This window comes from Euprymna scolopes, chromosome 2 (genome assembly GCF_053919585.1).
Source record: "Euprymna scolopes isolate OS-2025 chromosome 2, ASM5391958v1, whole genome shotgun sequence".
Classification (NCBI taxonomy): Eukaryota; Metazoa; Mollusca; class Cephalopoda; order Sepiida; family Sepiolidae; genus Euprymna; species Euprymna scolopes.
The window spans coordinates 41,665,043-41,686,631 of record NC_136483.1 but is presented as its reverse complement, the minus strand read 5'-3'; the positions used below and the strand labels follow the sequence as shown (position 1 = coordinate 41,686,631).

General features: G+C 31.7%; 1 protein-coding gene across 3 annotated transcripts in view; it reads right to left on the bottom strand.

Annotated features, from left to right (window-relative positions):
- LOC145291414 (uncharacterized) overlaps positions 1–21,589 on the bottom strand; it is an 879,668-nt gene that overhangs the window by 832,212 nt on the left and 25,867 nt on the right. For all 3 annotated transcript variants that reach the window (XR_013869410.1, XM_080137226.1, XM_080137236.1), the window contains exon 2: positions 3,906–4,034. Coding sequence is in view for 2 of the 3 variants with exons in the window: in XM_080137226.1 (XP_079993352.1) it covers positions 3,906–4,034 (129 nt within the window). In the remaining variant the exon portion in view is untranslated. The remainder of the gene's footprint in view (positions 1–3,905; positions 4,035–21,589) is intronic.

Sequence of the window (21,589 nt, the reverse complement as noted above, 5' to 3'; positions counted from 1 at the left end):
TGTGGATATATATATATATATATATATATAGATATATACATGCATTCACAAACGTATACATATAAATCTATTCATATATTTAAATAAATATAGATATATGAATATACATAAATATGCATACTTATACATGCATATTTGTAAAATTACATATTTCTATACTTTTACAAATATATATACATACATACACACATGTATATATATATATATATATATATATATATATATATTCACATATATATTCACATATACATGTGAATACATACTTATATAACTATGCGCTTTCATGTGTATATTTTACAGTGTTTCATGGTAAACAACTGATGATACCTTAAAATAATATTAGGGCTATTCTGACTTCGAGAGAGCAAATTGATGCAGTGATTGCAGGTGATTAAATGACTTACTGACTAAATAGTTTTCCAACGAATGATGAAAAAATAAAAATTAAATAATTTTTTTATATAGTTTTAAAGGTAAATAAAAAGACTATAAATATATGTGTGTGTGTGTGTGTGTGTGTGTGTGTGTGTGTGTGTGTGTGTGTGTGTGTGTGTGTGTGTGTGTGCATATTTGGTTGTGTATTATCTGTTGCCTAATTTCCGTTTTGTCCCGATTTCGAGAGATTTGTTCTGGCTTGCTTAAACATATGTATCAGCTCCTCGAAATCAGAATTGAGCCGAACTAAAACAATAGATATTGCACAGGCAAACTGTTCAATATCCTTTCAGATAAGCTTTGCAACAATAATAAATACTTAAAAGTGGCTTATTTCCCGTTAGTTTAAACCATCATTCAATTCAATATACAGATATATTGAACTAAAATATGATTCTGGTGAACAGATCTTCGGTGTAATCACAGTAAAATGTTAGAATACGCCACATTAAATTATTTATTATCGCTATAGACGCTATTTTACATAAGATCACAATGATGCTGGAAATGTTAATATAGATATATAGATATATGATCATAAGATAAATTCAATTTCACGTATGCTGTTGTTGCAATTTAAAGCGTGTTACTCGGCTAAAATATTAAATTTCTACATATTTGGCAAACAAAAAATAGTTTCATGGAAAAAGTCAAAGCCTATAAAGTTATACATGTTTTTATATTTATTTTTTTTTTTTGATATTTCGAGGAGTCTTTCGCTCTTTATCAAAAAATCTTATTTGAAAAAATAATGAAAGAATATGAAACTTGTCAAACGTAAAGTCTTTCTAATGAAGTACAAAAAAAGATGTCTCCTTTAAAAAAATAAATAAACGTAATTATTTTATAGAATGAGACCTTTTTTTTCGGTATGAAACTTTGTTGGAAAAGGGGATCGTTTGCTCTTAATGGTAATTCATGGAGATATGAAAACGCTTACGTTCGCATAAAAGAACAACGCTTTTGTTTTTTGCTATTTGATAAAGAAATTTCCGATGAACTATCACGTTAGACAAAGAATGAATGCTGCATAAAGTTTAAAATGTTCAGTTATTCATTCTTTTTTTATTAAATAAAATATTTTTATATAAAGATTGGAGGATCGCTCGAAATATTATCAAATAAATTATAGAAACATTTAGATTTTTTAAAATGTTTTTTCATAAGGCTATGCTATTTTTATTTGTGAAATGGTAAGACATGCATTATTTTTAGCCAAGAAACAATCTTATATTAATATACAGGGTCTTCAAACAGTGATCAAATAATTTTAATAATATCAATACTGTATTTCTGATATCAACAAAACTTATGCACAATGAACAATATATATTAAAAATGCATGGCATTCAACCGAATGCCCCTACATGCCATACACTCTTGCAAAAGACGCACAGATGATTGCATTATTTTTTAAAAGAATTTTCGTAGTTATTCTCAAACTTTCTTGTTCTTCGATAAATGACTTTATTTGATCAAGTGCAGGTGGTTTTCTTCTGAAACATTTCTTAAGCCTAAAGAAAAAAATCAAGACGCTGTCCTGTGAGCGTGCAGGCTATAGTAGAGAGCCATTTGGCCTTTCCAACGCCTCAGTAAAACTAAAACAAGACAGTGTTGTGCAAGCTTAATAAAATGATGCAGTTAAATAAAGTTTTAGTTTTATTCCTTTTTATAGTGTATAAGTTTTCTTATCAGAATTGTAGTTTTGGTGTTATTTATTTTAAATTGATAATAACGTTTTTAAGATTCTTTATACACACTCACACATACATACATATATATATACACACAAATATATATATATATATTTATATATATATATATATATATATATATATATATATATATATATATATATCCAGAATGTGAGAGATTAAATAATTATTTCCACAGCAAAACAACGTCGCAACCCACAAGAGCCTTTAAAGTCAACAAACCGGAAATCCAAGACTCGTTGTTTTACTGTGGAAATAATTATATAATCTCTCATATTCTGAAAATTCTATTCTTAATTTTCCGCTAGGTAAGCATGTTTGATAGTATCGTCCTAACGAGTTTAAAATTCCTACTTGTGAGACATCGGTTTGGGTTCTAGTGGTTGGATGGCCACGCTCCTTGCACGCTCGAAGTGAGTTCATTCAATAGTTGGATTTCACCGCTGTTTGTTTGATCTGTATCAATTAATAGATTTTCTTGTGTGTGGCGAGTTTGCTCGAGTGGCAGAGTACTCGCCTCGCATGCAGGAGACTTAGGTTTCAAATCCCGAGTTCGATTGTGTCGAACTGATGAGCCCAAATGAGGGCGTAATTCGAGTCTTGAACTTCCGGTTTGTTAGTTTTCATGACTCTTGTGAGCTGCGACGTTGTTTTATTGTGAAAATAAATATATGTGTGTATACTTTATGCACACACATTATATATGTGTGTGCATGTAGTTAAGAATTAGTTCTTTCACGTATATTTCCTTGAATAATATGGACATTCTGTATCTGATAGTTTTTTCCTGAAATCAAATAAACTTCGTAACTCAGATTGTAAGTGAAAAATGCCGAATAAGCATGTTGAAAGGAATGACCAACGAACCCAATGGACATAGAATGTCCATCACATAAAAACGAAATATGCTTGAAATTGATATACATATATACAGAGACACATATATGCATGCACACACATTTATACATTCATGCACACATAAATGAATATGCATACACTCACCCACATGATTGCGTGGTGTTATTTGTTACTTCTTGCTTATAAGATATTCTAGGCAATTTTACTTAAGATCACGATGATGCTGGAAGTGTTAATAATGATGTTTTTTTTCTTATGAAAAACACAATAAAAAATTGATAAATATATTTATCATATTTATATGATTGATCCGGATACACGTGCCTGTATTTCCATGATAATAGTAGTAGTAGTAGTAGTAGTAGTAGTAGTATCACTATGTCGTGCATATGAGCGCATATGGTGCGCATCGCATGCTCAGAAAATTGCATGACATATGGCATCAATAAATGCATTAATGAATGACCTCAAAATAGAAATGAAAATAACGTATACGTGTATTATCATGGATAGAATGTTCTCATTTGTGGAAGGAAGAAAAGTAAATCTTTTTATATACTTACTTTTGTTGACACCATATTAAACCATCATTTCGCAGAATTTTCATAAATTATATATTTTTATCTTTTTGTGTTAAGCATATTTTGGCATATATTTCGAAACGTATCTTCTTTGGAATTTACCTGTAAAAATAAATCTTCACAGCAAAAAAAAAAAAGAAATCATAAAAACAAATTACAAACAAAATAGTAGGATATTTTATGAAATAGTTTTAATGTTCTGAAAAAATAATTGAAAAAAAAGATTTTTAGATGTGATGTAAAATTGTGTTAAGAAAGAAAACGATAGAGCGATGATGTGGGTATGAGTGAATGTATGGGGGAGAGGTTAACTTACCTTTAGGGTTTCATAGAGCCGTATGATGTTTGGATGACGTAATTGTCCTAGTATCCTAGCCTCACGGTGTAAGTTAGTCCGCATATATTCCTCTTTAAGTTTCCTAGTATCAATTATTTTTATAGCCACCTACAATTAAAAGAATCGGAAAAGAGAGAACGGTAATTAATAAATGAATGGAATGATTTTTTCTAATGAAGCAGGAAAGAATGAAATTAAAAGGAAAAACAAATTCAACAAAATAAAAGAAAAAAGACATTAGAATAAAATATTTGATTCATTTGCCAGTAAATGGGAAAATCAATCCGAACAATCGTTTTTTTTTATTTCTAAAGAAAAACAAAAAAATGTTGAAAATAAAATCCAAATTTCAGTTTTAGAATGTTTTTTGTTTGTTTGTTGTTTTTTTACAGTATTTTTTACTTATATTCAGTCCAAACAAAGCGAATTGCTACCGAGACATAAGGGGTTGCTGTGAATTTTGGACCAAGCTTACAGGTACACTTTTAGTAGGAAATTGAGCAGCGAGATATTTGTTCACTTTACACTTAAATTTCAGTGGTGTGTCTACTATAAAACTAATAAAGTTTAAGCTTTTATGCTCCGTAATTCTAGAAGAGCCGTTGGAAATTTTCAACCACGAAAAAAATCGATCGAATTATTTTCAACGTTTGTTATTAAAGTAAGGCAATTTTAAATAAGCTCATTTTATTGTTTGAAATAAATGATGAGCCCCCTCTTCGCCAACATTGCCATTATTGAATCGTTAATAAAGTCACTATACTTTCTGCATTATACATTTTTTGTATAAATAAACTTCAATCTGTGTCTGACTTCTCCACCAAGTTTCAGTCATGAATTTCTAACAGTTTTTGTTTTATTGACGTTCAATAAGCACACCTGCATACGGCGTGTAAACTTGTCAATAACTATCACATTCGTTCAAGACGGTTGTTTTGATATACATTTTTTTTAAATAATCTCACACATGGACATCTGGAAGGAGATTAAAGTATGATGTGTATGAAGCTTATTTGGGACTATACTTCAAATTGATGAAATGATCACCAAAGTGTACCCGAATATCATTAAACGGCGATAACATTCATGATTAAACCAATAAATTGGTTTATTTTTATTAAGTTTAGTTGGATTGCAGAAAGAAATAACGATTGCATTATTAGCATTCTGGGGAGTTCAAGTTGTAGTTAATACTGATCGTAGAATATATGTTATACTCAATTTTATATGTCATCAAAATATCACTATAATTAAGCAATATTTTCTTCAAAACTTACAATGGCTTATCTCACAGTTGTATTAAAAACGGTTTACTATATGATGACTTCTTTTCAATCCAATCCTATACGAGTTCCTCGTTTGTTCCTTATTTGATATGGCTCTGTTGATATTGACTACAAAGATGCCACATAATAGATAAATCTCCAGAGTCTCAAATGTATGTCCGCCATATTGTTTTGTGTCGTGTTTGAATTTTATGATTAAATTTAACTACAGTTGTGACAAGTAACTTTCGTAATAATTTTAGAATATCGTAACCCTTTCTCATCACTCAGTTTTCATTCTCAGTTATGTTTCACGATTATATATACTGTGTACACAATATGTATATTTGAGTCTGTAGATAAGTAGATATGTCTTTCACATAGTAAGAGATATCACCGGCTATAATATTTATTAATTCATAAAAATGAATAGAATACTCTATGCAGCTAATAATGTTATGATTTCTCTTACTAATAACAAAATGGTCCGTTTTTTATTCCAGCTTCAGGTACTTGTTTGTCCAATCACATTAAAAACAGTATCGCTGTGAATAACAATAGAGAGAACGAGAGAGAGAGAGAGAGAGAGAGAGAGAGAGAGAGAAAGAAAGATACATTCACAGGCAGTTTTTACGCTGTCTACTAGTCATCAGTGGCACTAAATTTAGTCACGCCGAGATTTTATACCAGCATTGCTGGTCACATCCAAAATTGGTCAATAGTTAAGTACCTAATCGATTAGGCTAACATATTTGTTGCTAACAAAAGAAGAAATTATGGTTCTATAGAGTGTACTTTGTATATATTAGGTTGGGAAGAAATTCTTGCGGAATTTTTTATTGGTTTTCAAATGATGTATTTTCAAATAAGTTTTCGTTATAATACCTTTACTTTATATAACATTTTAAAGAACGTTTTTCGCTCTATCTAATCGTTTAAATTACAATCGTTTTAAAACAATTATATCTTCTTTTCAGTACGTTGATTATAAGATGGAAAAAAGCAAATTCGCACAATTTTCTTATTTCAATTAAAGTTAAGCCGAAAAGCTGCTGAAACAGCCCGCAATATCAACGGAGCGTTTGATCCAGGAATCACTACTTAACGCACAGCACAAAGAGATTTTGTGGCGGCGACGAGAGTCTTGAAGATTATGAGCGTAGTGGTCGGCCGTCTGATGTTCACAACGATCAATTAAGAGCCTTAGTCGAAGCCAATTCACGCACAACTGTTCAAGAATTTGCTTTTGAATTAGACGTAACGTATACAACGACTTCCAACCACTTGAGAGGGATTGGAAAGACAACAAAAAAAACTTGATAAATAGGTGCCTTACAGATTGAATGACAAGCAAAAGAAACACCGTTATGAAATGTCATCTTCCCTTTTTTTACGCAACAAGAGCGACCCGTTTCTCGACCGGGATGTAACTTGCGATGAAAAGTGGGTTCTATAGGACAATCGTCGATGCTCAGCTCTGAGGTTAGACGCTGACGAAGTTCCACGACACTTGCCAAAACCAGAGTTGCATCAAAAGAAGGTCATGCTGACTGTTTGGTGATCTGCGACCGGTTTCATCCATTACAGTTTTTTAATACAAGCGAAACCATTACGACAGAGAAGTACTGGAAGCAAATGGATGAAATGCATCAGAAACTTCGGCAACAACACCCAGCATTAGTAAATAGAAAAGGCCTATTTCTCCTCTACGACAATGCCCGATCGCACATTGCTAAACTGGCCCTACAGAAGTTGAACGAATTGGGATAAAAAAAACTCTGCCGAATCCGCCATACTCTCTAAACCTCTTACCTACCGACTACCACTTTTTAAGCTTCTCGACAACTTTGTGTGTGAGAAATGCTTCAAAAGCCTACGCGATATCAAAAACGCTTTCAGCGACTTCATTGCCACCAGAACGCAAGATTTTTACGTTACTGACATAAATACACTTGTTTTACGTTGGCAAAAGTGTGTTGATTCTGATGATGCTTATTTTGATCAATAAATATTTCTTTGAGCCGAGATATGTTCATCTGAATTTAAAAGTTAAAAACCGCAATAACTTTCTTGTCAACCTGACATATATATATATATATGTGTGTGTGTATGTGTATGTACATATATGTTTGCGTGCGTGCGGCTACTGTTCTCTCTACTAACATAAGAAGTCTATTTTCTCTATTCTCTTTACCAGAAAAATAAACCTATAACGAGGAGTCACATGTATATATAAACATTTTTTTATCCACATACACTTATATCTCCGTCTACGATTCGCCAGTGTGATTAGACGTAAAAAGAGCATCTACTCGATATTCGAAACCTTTAAGAAGCTTCGAGGTGCGTCGCCAGAAATGCACTGGCTTCTCTTGTTTCGTTTTTTTTTTTTTTTTGTTAACATCATAACAGCTCGACCAGTGAAATGGCTGTTCTTTCATCAGAAATAAAATCCCAATAGGAGAGTTACTGTTTGTGGGTAAAATTAGAGCACCCATAGCTTGATGATAATTGGTTCCGCATAGCCTTCTTTAATTAAGGTTTATAGCTAAATGTTTTCAAGAAAATTCATCCTGCGCTGACAAATTTATAAACAACACGGAGTTTGCAATGAATTCCCTGAGGGTATAATGCGTTGTGCATTTTCTAATTGCTGGAAACTGGATGTCACTTTATCTGATTTTAAAATTTTGTATTTAAGATTGAGAAATTGATGCTTTGAGATATTTGTGACTGCAGGGTGAATCCTTGTTCCGCACCATGCATTTAGTTGTATCAGTTGATATCAAATCAATATTTGATATCGAATCAACAGCACCTGGGGGACTGACAATTTCTCGTCTTACGTTCGTCAGACCAAATGTAGGTCTGGTGAAATTCAAGCGCGATACTGCCAGTCACCTGAGTCTACGTATACAATCTTCAAACTTAAAAAAAAAAAAAAAAAAAAAATGTGCGCCTCTTTTTTCTCTCTCTCTCTCTCTCTCTCTCTCTATATATATATATATATATATATATATATATATATATATATATATATATATCGCTCTCTCTCTCTCTCTATATATATATATATATATATATATATATATATATATATATATTATATATATATGTGTGTGCGTGTGTGTATACATATTTATATATATATTTATATATATATATATATATATCCTGTATGCTATACATGTTTATGTTATGTGTATATGTTATGTATTATAGCAATAATAGTTTGATTAACTTATTCATTCGAATTGTTTCTAATGAGATGTGAATAATTATGTGAATCTTAGTAATACATATATATATATATATATATACATATATATATGCATATATATACATATATATATACACATATATATGCATATATATACATATATATATATATATATATATATATATTATTATTATTATTATTAGGATCTAGGGTTCACGTCTACAATTTATATGATGATGGGGGCATATAGCGCTGGGATTTTATCATGTCTCGTTCGAGTATAGTTAATGGTGTTAAATCACTCGCACTAAAACATACTTGCTTGATGAAATCCTAGAGTAGATTGAACTCGTTAATCTATAAGGAAGCAATAGATGCAATAGTTGTTATCATAGTTGCATAAGACATTTTTCTCTATTTGGCGTAAATTATATTTAAAAAATATATGAACTGCAGTAGAAATAACACATTATTATTTCTTAAGTGCATGAAAACCGGTTTAATATTTGAACATTTCGCTTAGAATATATATATATATATATATATATATATATATATATATATACACTAAGCAATATATACTAAGCATATTACAATTTTAGAAGAAACAGACGCTCATATTGTTGCTCATTTTCAAAATCACACTCACACACACGCGCATACATATATATGTGTGTGTGTGTATGCGTGTGTGTGAGTGTGATTTTGAAAATTAGCTACAATATGGGCGTGTTTCTTGTAAAATTGTAATTTATATATATATATATATATATATATATATATATATATATATATATATATATATGCGATTGCATACTTTTGCTATGTCTTTGTTTGAGAGAGAAAGAAAGCGAGATAGAGGGGAGAAAGTTAGTTTATTCTGTTTTTAATTTTTTTTTCAATAAATTGAAAATTGTTGGTTTTTATTTATCAGACTACAATTAAATTCAATACAACATTTTAATAAAATTAGTTTTTACACAAATGCATATTTACTTATACTTACATTCCTATGTTAACAATAACGTTTCAGTTCCCTGTAATTGGGCCTATGGATATTGCTTATTCCTATAGGTCGTGATCAATAATGTGGTCTTAATATTCAATGAAAAAAATGACACTCATTTGTCTTCAAAAACATTTGATTTAATATTTACTATAATCGACTCTGATTTCTTTACTACATGTTGTCTGTGGTTGAATCACTCACACAGACGTATTAAATGATTACGCCTTCCCTCACAGAAAGTCTATTTTGCAACAGACTATCATTTCAAAGATCTACTACTTCACGTTACTAACTCAACCAGTCAGACACTACCATTGTATCAGTCGATATATACGAGGGGCGTGCAATAAGTAATGCCTCTGACCCACTTCCCATAGCAGTAGAGCAACGAAACTTGGCACAGTTATTATTCTTTCTCTACATAGGAACCACCCAGAGTTATACATTTCTCCCATCATTTGATGCAGCTCTGGAGACCGTTTTTGTAGAACACCCCAGGTTGATCCTCCAATCACGAGGTGACTTCAGAAATCAAGGCTGCAACATCTGGGAAACGCTTTCCTTTCAAAAACAACTTCATGGCTGGGAAGAGGTGAAAGTCAGAGGATGCAAGGTCAGGAGAGCAGGGAGGATGGGGAAGGATTTCATAACCACACGCCCGTGCTTCTGATCTGGCGACATGTGAATTGTGGACCGGAGCGTTGTCCTGCAGGAGGAGAGTACCTTTGCTGATCTTGCCCCGCCTCTTGATTTTGATAGATTCGCTTAATTTCCTCAAAAGTGAAGCATAATAGGCTCCTGTAATTGTGGTACCCTTTGCCAGGAAATCTATCATCACTACTCCGTCCTGGTCCCAGAAGACTGTGAGCATGACCTTGCCAGCGGAAGGCTGCACTCCTGCCTTCTTTGGAGGTGGTGAGTCCAAGTGCTTCCACTTCATTGACTGGGCTTTGGTCTCTGGATCATATTGATGGACCCAGGTTTCATCCTGTGTAATCAGTCTTTTGAAAAACTTCGACTCATCTTCTTGGCACATCTCCAAATTCATCCTCGAGCACTCGACGCGTTCTCGCTTCTGGAATAGTGTGAGTAACCTGGGAATCCATCTGGCAGACATCTTATGCATATGCAAATGATCATGAATGATAGTTTCCACAGACCCTGTACTAATCTTGACATCTTGGGCTATTTGGCGAGTTGTAATGCGCCGATCTTCCAAAATGGCAGCCTCAACTTGACGGACAGATGCCTCATCAATGGCAGAGGGGAGGGGGGGCGACCAGGTCTGGGAGCTGTTTCCACAGACTTCCGGCCATGTTTGAATTCACGATGCCAGCGTTTTACAAGGTCATATGATGGGGGATTATCACCATAAGTTTCTTTCATTTCATCAAAAGCCTCCTGCGGTGTGCGTCCTTTCAAATACAAAAAAAAAAACGGATCAATGCTCGACATTCAACAGGCTCCATTTCACACCTGACTCGGTTCAAACACCTGTAAAACAGAAACCACAATTAGTTCAGAGCTGTAATTTGTCATATAACCCGTAGAGATATAAATCATTGTACATCATAAATTTCAGCTAGATCAATCAACTGGAAATGGGTCAGGGGCATTACTTATTGCACGCCCCTTGTAAACCTGTCAAATCCTGTCAATCGTACGTAAGGAAATGTTTTAATTGGCAAGCATTTAACGCTAATACAACACATTAAGACAACATAATTGCAATGTTACAATGTGATAGTTGATGTTAAAGTTAATGTTTTTTAAATATTACGTCTACAAAAACCTATGCCTTTTTTCAATATTATGAAGTTTACAAGCGTTACACGAAACATCTGTTTCAATGTTACGAACTCTTCAAATTAGTTAACACAACATTTGTTTCACTATTATTTAGTTTATAAAAGGCATAAAGAGGGCATTTTTGTCATTTCGTCATTTGCGAAATAAGTATGATATTTAATGTAATATCTAAGGATATTGAAGAAGTAAAGTAAATTGATAAGAAATTTAATTAACTAACAAAAATGGGTCATTTGATTTTATTAAGCATGACAGACGAACAAAAATGCTATTTAAAACTTAAACGTGGCAAACCAATAAAAATACTAGTTCAAGTTTAAACATGACAAACCGACAAAAATACTATTTTAACATCAAGCGACAAAGACCATCGAATTTGTTATTTCAAATCTAATCATGACAGACTACAACATAATGGTGACTAACAAATCGATGGAAAGAGTCACGGATATAGATACTTGGGCGCATTTACAACAAGCTGAGTCAATTCAATTTGCGCGTTTAACATTAAAACTAATATTTCAAAGTGAAGCGTGACGGACTGACCCACCGAACCACCAACAAAGCATCTCTAATTCAACATAGTTGTGCAGGAATTATAACAGTATATTCATTAAATTCAATTCTAGAAAGATGACAGTGGTTAAGTAGATAAAGACGGGGACTGATGACCTGGGTGTTCTAAGTTGGCTTCATGGTATCATTTCACTTAGGGATATTGGCAAACTCTACATGGTCTTTCTTGCAAGAATGCCAGCAACAGAATCAAGATAGTCAATAAGTTTGGTTTTCTGCTTTCATTAATCTTTTTTCAAGTTAACTTTTTTTCGTTTTCTGTATCAAGAATTGGGTTTTAATTTTTATTTGGTTATCTTTCGACTGTGGTCGTAATTCGTTACCAGATGTTATCGAGCTGATATTAGCAGTAGACGTTTAATTTGGAGTAGAGAACGGCGTTAAACAACTCTAGATTTACCTTTATCAGCTCTTTCACGTTCCTTTGTAGGGTCCTTGACCAAGTTCTTCTCAGTTTGATGGTACCTCAAATATTTCGAGGGTAGCTTTTACCTTTTGCTAGCTGTTCTGCAATAGTACTCTTTTCAGAACTACTCAAGCCACCTTAACGACCCATTTTATTGACGAAAAAGACTACCTTGTTAATAATTTGACACACCTCAAATACCGTGGATTCAGCAATTACGATGGCAAGTTGTTTACATTGCGTGGAACAGTACGAAAATTTCACAGTACGCGTAGCTCAGCATTGTCAACATTTCCGAAGCTGTTGATACGAAACTACCGATAAGTTTCTGAAACTGGTAAAAAATGTTATCTCGTTAATAAATTGATACGCAGTGTATATATGCAGAAATGGGTAAATCGAGTTTTCTTGTATCATTTATTTTGAAATAAAACTGAAAATATTTTTAGGTAAACTATCGATCCATGCATGCCTAGTTGTTGACTTTATTGCATTCAACTTCGATTTTCTTGACTTTATCGTTTATTTACATTTTATCTTACCTATACATTCAGCCAAATTTCCATTGTCTAAATGTATCTCTTACACATACGCACCCACTCTCTATCTCTCTGTATTTCTCTTACTATCTTTCTCTCTGTATTTCTCCCTCTCTCATGCTTTTATATGAGTCGGTCTTGTTCTGTGCTCATGTAAGAATGTGAGTGGTTTCACTCCAAGTAGGTTTCTTCTGTTAAAGAAAGTGTATTATTACTAAATCGTCTTGAGGCTGTCGATGGAAATTGCTTCGTCGAGCGTTGGAAGGGGAAACAGGAAATAAAGGTGGACGCCAAGGACGATTTCCTAGGATTTCATTTTGTTCCGAAAAAGCAAGCAAAAAAAAAAACAGTAAAATTGTCCGGTTCTCTCGATTAACTGGAACCGAATTTCTACAGAATGGTAAACGTTCAAAAAGCGAAGAATGTTCGGCAATTGTTTTCGAAAGACGAGTGTAATTTGACGGAATCTTTTTTAGATGCGTCCAAGAAATCTTTGTAAATGGATTTGTCGGTCGGTCTATCTGTCACATTTACGTTTGGAATTTCATTTTCATCGACAAAGGCTCAGATTAAATGGACATATCTTAAGAAGATCCGTTCTTGTTTTTATTTTAATTCAGCGATCATAGATTTTACTGTTTGGACATTGGAGAGCCGGATGTATATCGATCAGCGATTGGAAACTTAAGCAAAAATGAGGAAAATATAAAAAAAAATAAAGTTAGCTTTCATCTCTATTAGGATATAATAGCAAGGGAGAGAAAGAGAGAGACTTATATGATAGATGGCTAAATAAAAGAAGACAGATTGAGAGTATAATAAAGTAGAGTGATAAAGAAAAAGAGAGAAAAGCAAGAACAGAAAAGAATACGGGGAGATAAAGACGGGGAGTGATTGATAGCTCATAGAGAGAAAGAGGTAAGTATAACAGAGATAAGCAGGCATAGAAATAGTAAAAGAGAAAGATAATATATATATATATATATATATATATATATATATATATATATATATATGTATATATATATATATATATGGGTTGGGGAATATGCTTATTCAATTATATTTCACCTTTTATTTATACCATTATTTTCATTTATGAAGCTCGATGTAACTACAGAGCATATACAAACAAATGACACAAGGTCTATATTCCAAATTTCAAAATGTTGTCCATCTTACCGTTTATTTTTTTAAGCAAGTTAAAATGTTCAATTCTTAACAGCACCTATTTTGTAACGCAATGAAGGTGTAACTTATAGAAAAATAATTGCAATTTCTCTTCCGATTTTCGGATTTTGTAATCATGCCAAAAATCTTTTATTTTCTTTGAAAGTTAATGAGTTTCTATTCTTCTGATGAGTAAGGGCAAGATAAATTCAAGAATTGAACATTTTAACATGCTTAAAGTAGTAAACGGTAAAATGGGCAACATCTTGAAAATTGAAATATAGACCTTTATATATATATATATATATATATATATATATATATATATATATATATATATATATATATATATATATACTTGAAGATAATGAAATGAATTAGAGTACAGGTTAGTGAATCTAGTAGTTTCAAATCTTACAAAATATTATTGGAAGGTAATATTTTTGTAAGACAATCCAAAACAAACAAAAATTGCTCAATATACTAAATAGAGCAATACAATTACAATTTAAACATTTTACTCTTTGTTTTAAAAAACAAATTTTTATTTTGAAAAGTAATTCTTTCTAAATGAAATTTAAATAAACTAATAAACTCCAATCATATATATATATATATATATATATATATATATATATATATATATATATATATATATATGGACATTTTTTAATTAAATTATTTAGAATTACAACAAAATTTATTATTTATTGTACATGTAATTGTTAAAGTTTTTTTTTCCTTAATTCATGGATTTTCAATGAATGGCTCATCTTATTGGAGGAAATATTATTTGCAAAATAGGTATGGATAATTATAACTTTTGCTTATTAGCACATAAATTGAAAAGTAAATTTGAAATGATAGTGTAAAAAGGATACTCTGTAGTTGAATGACTGGGGATGGACGAACAGTTGTAAAATCCAAAACATTCTTTATCTGGTTGGGATTGTCTTATAAATATTGATATTATTAATTATTTGGGCTATAGATTTAAAATATTACACAATCTGTAATCCTACGGAATTTCAGTACTTCATTATATATATATATATATATATATATATATATATATATATATATATATATATATATATATATATATATATTTATATTGATTTTACGAGTACACAGTAGAAATACTTGGTTTATGAAATCAAAACAATATTATTAATATTGTCGACAATGTTAGCATATATTTGACGTATTCTGCAGAAGATATTCAACACTAATGGAAAAATGAATCTTGCAAATAAATAGCATAGCCTCACTAGTCATGCGCACTGTGTGCATATGTTTTGATCTACTTATGTGAGTCTTGTATTGACATCCGTAAGATTTAGGTTAAGTTAGGGTAAAGGTCAGTTAAGTGTAGGATTGGTCTTTATAAGAAGCAAAGTAAACGTCACTGTAGAATACATCGTAGAATGGTGTACAGACTGGTTAATTGTCAATATAGATCGCTTCATACCTTTTAAGAAATATCAGCAAAAAACCTAACAGCCAACCGTTCACTCCAGAAATGCCCTGCCATTGTGCACAGAAAATACTATTTTCATTTCTTTCAACGAAATAGATGCTCTGAAACTAAATTTGCATATAGGACTGCCAGCAACCATCGCAAAAGAGTAATAAAGAACACGAGAGTGTAGTATGCTCAGTCCGTCAAATCTAAAGTAGCTGAACAGCGGCTTGGTTTTCTACACCTTGAAAAACTGTATCAGTCTATCCCGTACTTAAAAATTCTGGAGATCGGTCATCTCAGTAAGACCAATCAGTCTCCTGTTTCATGAGTAAGTTGCTGGAATCTATTATAAAGAGAGAAGTGGTCAACACCACCTTGGCAAAAATAACCTACTCAGTGGCAAGCAATATGATTTCCGTTCTGCTAGATCTACAGCTGATGTGCTATTATATCACACGTGATTATTGAATCTCTTGACGGGGATTCATTTTAAGAGCAATTGCTTTGGCATATCAAAAGCTTTTGATATGATATGGCATAAAGGTCTACTTCACAAGATTTCCAGCTACAAAATAACTGGAAATGTTCTATCAATTATTAAATCCTTTCTCTCTGATAGATTTATAGTCGTCAGTGGGCAGAAATCAGAAGTTCATAGTATCAACGTTGACGTGTCTCAGGGTTCCATCTTGGGTTCAACTCTCTTCCTGATCTATGGCAACACTTCAAAAGCCATCAATGATCAAGATCTCTCTTATTTTTTCTCTTCTTATCTTAAGCACGTGGTGCAATGGAGAAAAAGGTGGTTGGTTAATTTTAATGCATCTAAAACCAAGCTCTCTCTTTCCATCATCAACTCTCTGACTATCACGTCTAGCCTCCATTGAAATGAATGGCTCTCGTCTTGGCTAAGCACCATGTTTAGAAAACCTTCTGGACTAACCTTCACTCCTGATCTGAAATAGAACACATACATAAAGCCGTTTCCAAAATCGTCAGAAAAAACGATTGGATCATTTTACCGCTCCAGTAGATATCACCTCTGATGCAATCCTCTCCCTGTATAAGAGCCAAGTACGTCATAGAATGGAATGTTGTTGCCATATTTGGGTAGGAGTTCCTCGGAGCACCATATCCTGCCTTTACAAAGTTCAAAACCAACTTTGAAACCTAGTAAGTTATGCCTTTTTCCAAGCAGAAGCGACTTTGCGAGTCTATTATTGCTCTATCGTTATTTTCGTGGCAAGTGCTCTTCTGTGCTCCAATCTATGGTTCCCACTATCAACAATTTCCCTCCACTTCGTCTGTGCCTAAATTTAAACATAAATTCCATTAATAACGCTTCTTTCCTAGAACTGCCCGTCTGTGGAACTCTGTTCCACTTCCCTGCTTTCCACCTGACTACAATATAGTCATCTTCAAGTCCAATGTAGAAAAGTTCTTGTTGAGCCATGCCCTTAATCAAATTATATCCAATTTCCACCACTAACGACTACTACAATGTTACCGCGATGACTATCATACACTTATTAACCCTTATACTTGAGTGGTTTTCGGGCCTTGATAAGTGGTGACTTCCCTGTAAAACAAAGTTCATGTGGATACAGAAATAAAAAGGAAATTATATTTTTATGCAAATACTTGATGACATTTTGGATCTCATTCGTTTGAGCAAATAACAAAACGCTCAATCTAAGTATTAGGAGCATTATTTGGGGCATTGAATTTTTTTTATTTTATTTTTATTTCTTTAAATGTATCTGACCTCAAATGGTGATGTATCTTTCCATCTGCTGTCAAAAGCGCCCGCGGGTCAAACCTGAATTTACAAGATATATTGCAGTACGCTTTTAAAAGATAGATTCAATTCATCTAAAATATATTAATGTAAAAAACATCGGATCAAATTTATTCCCATTATTTTTCAGGCTCTTCGAATAATATGTTAATGATGAGCATAAAGTGAAATAGCGGAATAATTTTTTTCAAAGAAGTTATTGTAAGGTCAAATAGTTTCTTTCACATACACACTTTTGAATAAATGCATATATACTGTGATTGGTCGCTCAAAGTAGAAATTCAAATTCTTTTTCAAAATTAGAAATTCAAATTTAGCCACGTTGCGACTTCTCTCTCTTTAGGAGATTGAAATACTATTTAGATCTCATTACTTGCCTTAAAAATATATATCAGACGCATTTCTCTCGCGTTTGAAAGCATGATCATCACGACAACATAAGGTTCAAACTGCTTGTATATGGTGTTCGAATCACCCGATTTGTTGTGTCTCCTTAATTAAAATCTCTAAATGTAGAATAGTGTACTTCCTTTGGTGATAGGTTTCCGATAAATTTGTTATAAAAGAAAAAAAGAAAAATTGTTTTTTTTTTCAGGCCTAAAAGGGACAAATAAGACCGAAATGAAAATCTTGTCTGGTTTATATTAAGTTTTGTTATCTTATCCGTTGGATTACGCATTAAGATCAGGTTAGACAGTTTAAATCAGAAAAGTGATTTGAAAAGCCAGTTAAATTTTTTAAAATAAAATGAAACATTCAAAATTAATCCGACTATTCGCCATATTTTCCCCTATTTCTATTTATATCTACAGATTAAATAGTATTAATCTTTTAGTAATGTTCCCAACTGTTTATAATGAACTATTTCAATCTTCATTACTTCTGTCTTTTAAAAGATAAAGAGAAAGGAGGGAGAGAGGAAGACAGGTAGACAAGAGTGAAAGATACTGTTTAAAATAAGGGCAATGGGAGAGGGTGAAAGTGCTAAATAGATTGTTTATGAGCAATGGGTTACTAGATAAATTAATTTAAATTACGACTTATTAGAACAATTAAAATGAAAAGTGTTCAATCATAACTCAATCCCAAAACTAAAGATAATTTTAATTTGTATTTTATGTGATTAATATATATAGAAAAAAGTCATTAGGGAAACAAATGTTAATTAAGATAGCTTTAGTATAATAAAAAATATATTGACAGATTAAAGGTAATTGAACTGGTGCTTTCAGTTCAAATCTCTTGAGACCAGCCATAATACGATAGATATGATAGACTAGACAATTTAACCATAAGTTAACAGTGAAACGGAATGATATTTGCTAAATTCAAAACCGACGCCATCAAATTGAGCCTTTGTTTCATTGACAGCCAATTTCTGCCCCCTCTTTCTCCTCTGTCCATCTATCTATCTCTTTATATATATATATATATATATATATATATATATATATATATATATATATACATACATACATACATACATACGTATATATATGTGCGTGTGTTTACACACACGCACATATTTACAGACACACACACACACACACACACACACACACACACACATATATATATATATATACATATAGGGAAAAGTTAATTTTCTATTCTTAGTTATATTGCAAATTTCGTATTTATTATTGTCAGTTCTCTATTGATTATTGTATGGTATCTAATATATAGTAGTCACTTATTCGTTACAATCTGAGCCACGTCAATACTCATATAAAAATTTCGAAAATAACATTGATAAACCTATAAATGTATACTTGCGTATGCGTACAGAAGCACTTTAAGTCGACTTATACCTGCCAAGTTCCAAGTTTTTTTCAATTTTGTCCCCTTAGCAACTATTTTTACCGACTGAAAACCAAATAGAATCTGCTCTATATGTCAAAATCCCCTATATATCATACTTCAAGACTGCAGGCCAAAAATTGACAGATTAGTTTGGTAGACTGTTCCTCACACAGACAGCTAAGGTTTATTATATATATATATATATATATATATATATATATATATATATATATATATATATAAAGAGAGAGATTATCTTTTATTCATTTATCTCTGACTGCTCCACAGATTATTTTCTTGTACCTGTTATATATATATATATATATATATATATATATATATATATATATATATATATATATTTGTCTTTACATAAGCAGTAGTTTGTTGCTACACAGTCATGAACATGTTTCGGTATACTAGTATTTACTAACTAGAGACCTCATCAGGCAACGACCCTTATTTTCGAAAACGGAATTCTAAATCAACAAACTACTGCTTATGTAAAGACAAATGTAACCAGCTCTACTTCTGTATTGAGCACTCTTGTATGAACCTCGTTATATTTCACTGGTTACCCTACATTTGGAAAATAGCAACCTCAAATTATATATATATATATATATATATATATATATATATATATATATATATATATATATATATATACGCGTACTTACCTAGCCGTTTTACTTCATTTTTGTAGCTTTCCTATTTTTTTACTATTCCGTTTATTTTGTTGTTGATGTTGTTGTTGTTGTTGTTTGTTGTTGTTGTTGTTGTTGTTGTTGTTTAATTGTTACCGAGTTATTTATTTATTTGTTTATTTATTTGTATAATAATATTTTAAAAGTTTAAATTAATAGTTACGATATCATTTTGCCATAAAATTATTAATCGACCTAACTTGTAAAACTGAATAATTTTGTTATAAAGGGATTATGTTTATGAAATGCTCTGATGCTATTAGCTTCAAACAATCTCCATCGTTCATACATAGGATTTACTAAGAAATTTCAAATTAAGAATTAATTTTTACCTGGGAGGCTAAATTCTTTCAAATTCCTTGCAATTTGTATCTCATTTTTCCCCCCAGACCATCACTAAAATATTAATATAGCTGATTTTTTTACAAAGAAGCCTAAATATGTTCTAGTGAATTTAATTTTGTCTTAAATTCTGGTTTAAATTAGTTTCTTTGTCATTTCGTTTAATTATATTCTATTGTAGTTTTGATTTTAATAAATATTTGATTAATAAACGATAAAAACATAACATTTGAATATGTAGTTATCAAAGTTGCGATGGCACGAGAAGATACAGAGCATATATGCGTGAGTGGTAACACAAAGTGTGTATGTCTGTGAGGAGAAAGGTTATTTCTCTCGTAAACGCACATTATGTTTATCTCTAAATATGTTTCTGTCAAACACACAACTCTTTCTCTCACGCCCACATATACTGTTTACAACAATTTTTGTCGTGCAGAACGTATGTGAAAATCCAAGATGTCGGCCAAAGGCCGATAATTGAATGATTTTCTTTAAAAAGAACAAAGGTAAATTTATAATTACATTAGTGAAACATTTAAAAGACTCGCCTAAAAACTATAAGTTTGTGTAATTAAAATGTATGCAACATCGATTGAATACCAAATTCTCAGATTAAAAAAAAATGGATCCAAGACTACCGTTGAATTTTAGCGGAGAAGTTTTTAGTGAAAGATCGCTCAAAAGACCAAACTTACATAAACACATCTGCTGAACATTGACCAACTAATATTTTTTACTGTTTATATGGTGATGCTTAATTGATGGTATTCAAAAGAATTTTTCAAAAAGTCAGTGCAGGAATGTCATTCAGACGAAAATAAACTAAACATAAATGTATGATAAACTTTTTAAAAATATGGCACATTGATTTTTTCACACAATATTCATGTATATTATGTAGGGTGATTTAATAGCTGATAAAAACGTGTGACGAACTTGTCACATGTTTAAAGGGTACAAAATAAGATTTTGAGTTTTTCCTGTTTTAAAGGAATCGCGAAATCCGATACTGGCGTTCATGGTTGGAAGTTATTTGAGGTTTGGATTTTGAATCTGTGATTGATATATTTTCTACATCTCGCCATACTAATGAGTCGTGTAGAGTACGGTAGATATAGTTATGTTTGTAAGAAAACCCAATCCCAGTGATAAAGCTATATGTATCTACGTTCGGAGATACTTTTACTGTTAGTTGTTCGCTTGCATTTCTCAGACCAATGTCTTATCGTATTCATGCTGTAGTATATTTTCTTCAGATATTGTCGGCTTTTTCTTCTCTAGGCTTTCAGGTGTGGTCTAAAAACGAACCGAGAAGTATTACCACTCAATATACACTGTTAACTCATGTCTCCAAATTTAATAAAGCGTAAAATGTGTGCATAAAAATATTTCTTTGTTTTTATATGTTGATTTTATATCCCTTGTATTTGAGTTGTGTATTTAATATTTATAATAAATATTCGGTGTTTGATTTAAGTTATTATTATTATTATTATTATTATTATTATTATTATTATTATTATTATTATTATAATAATAATAATAATAATA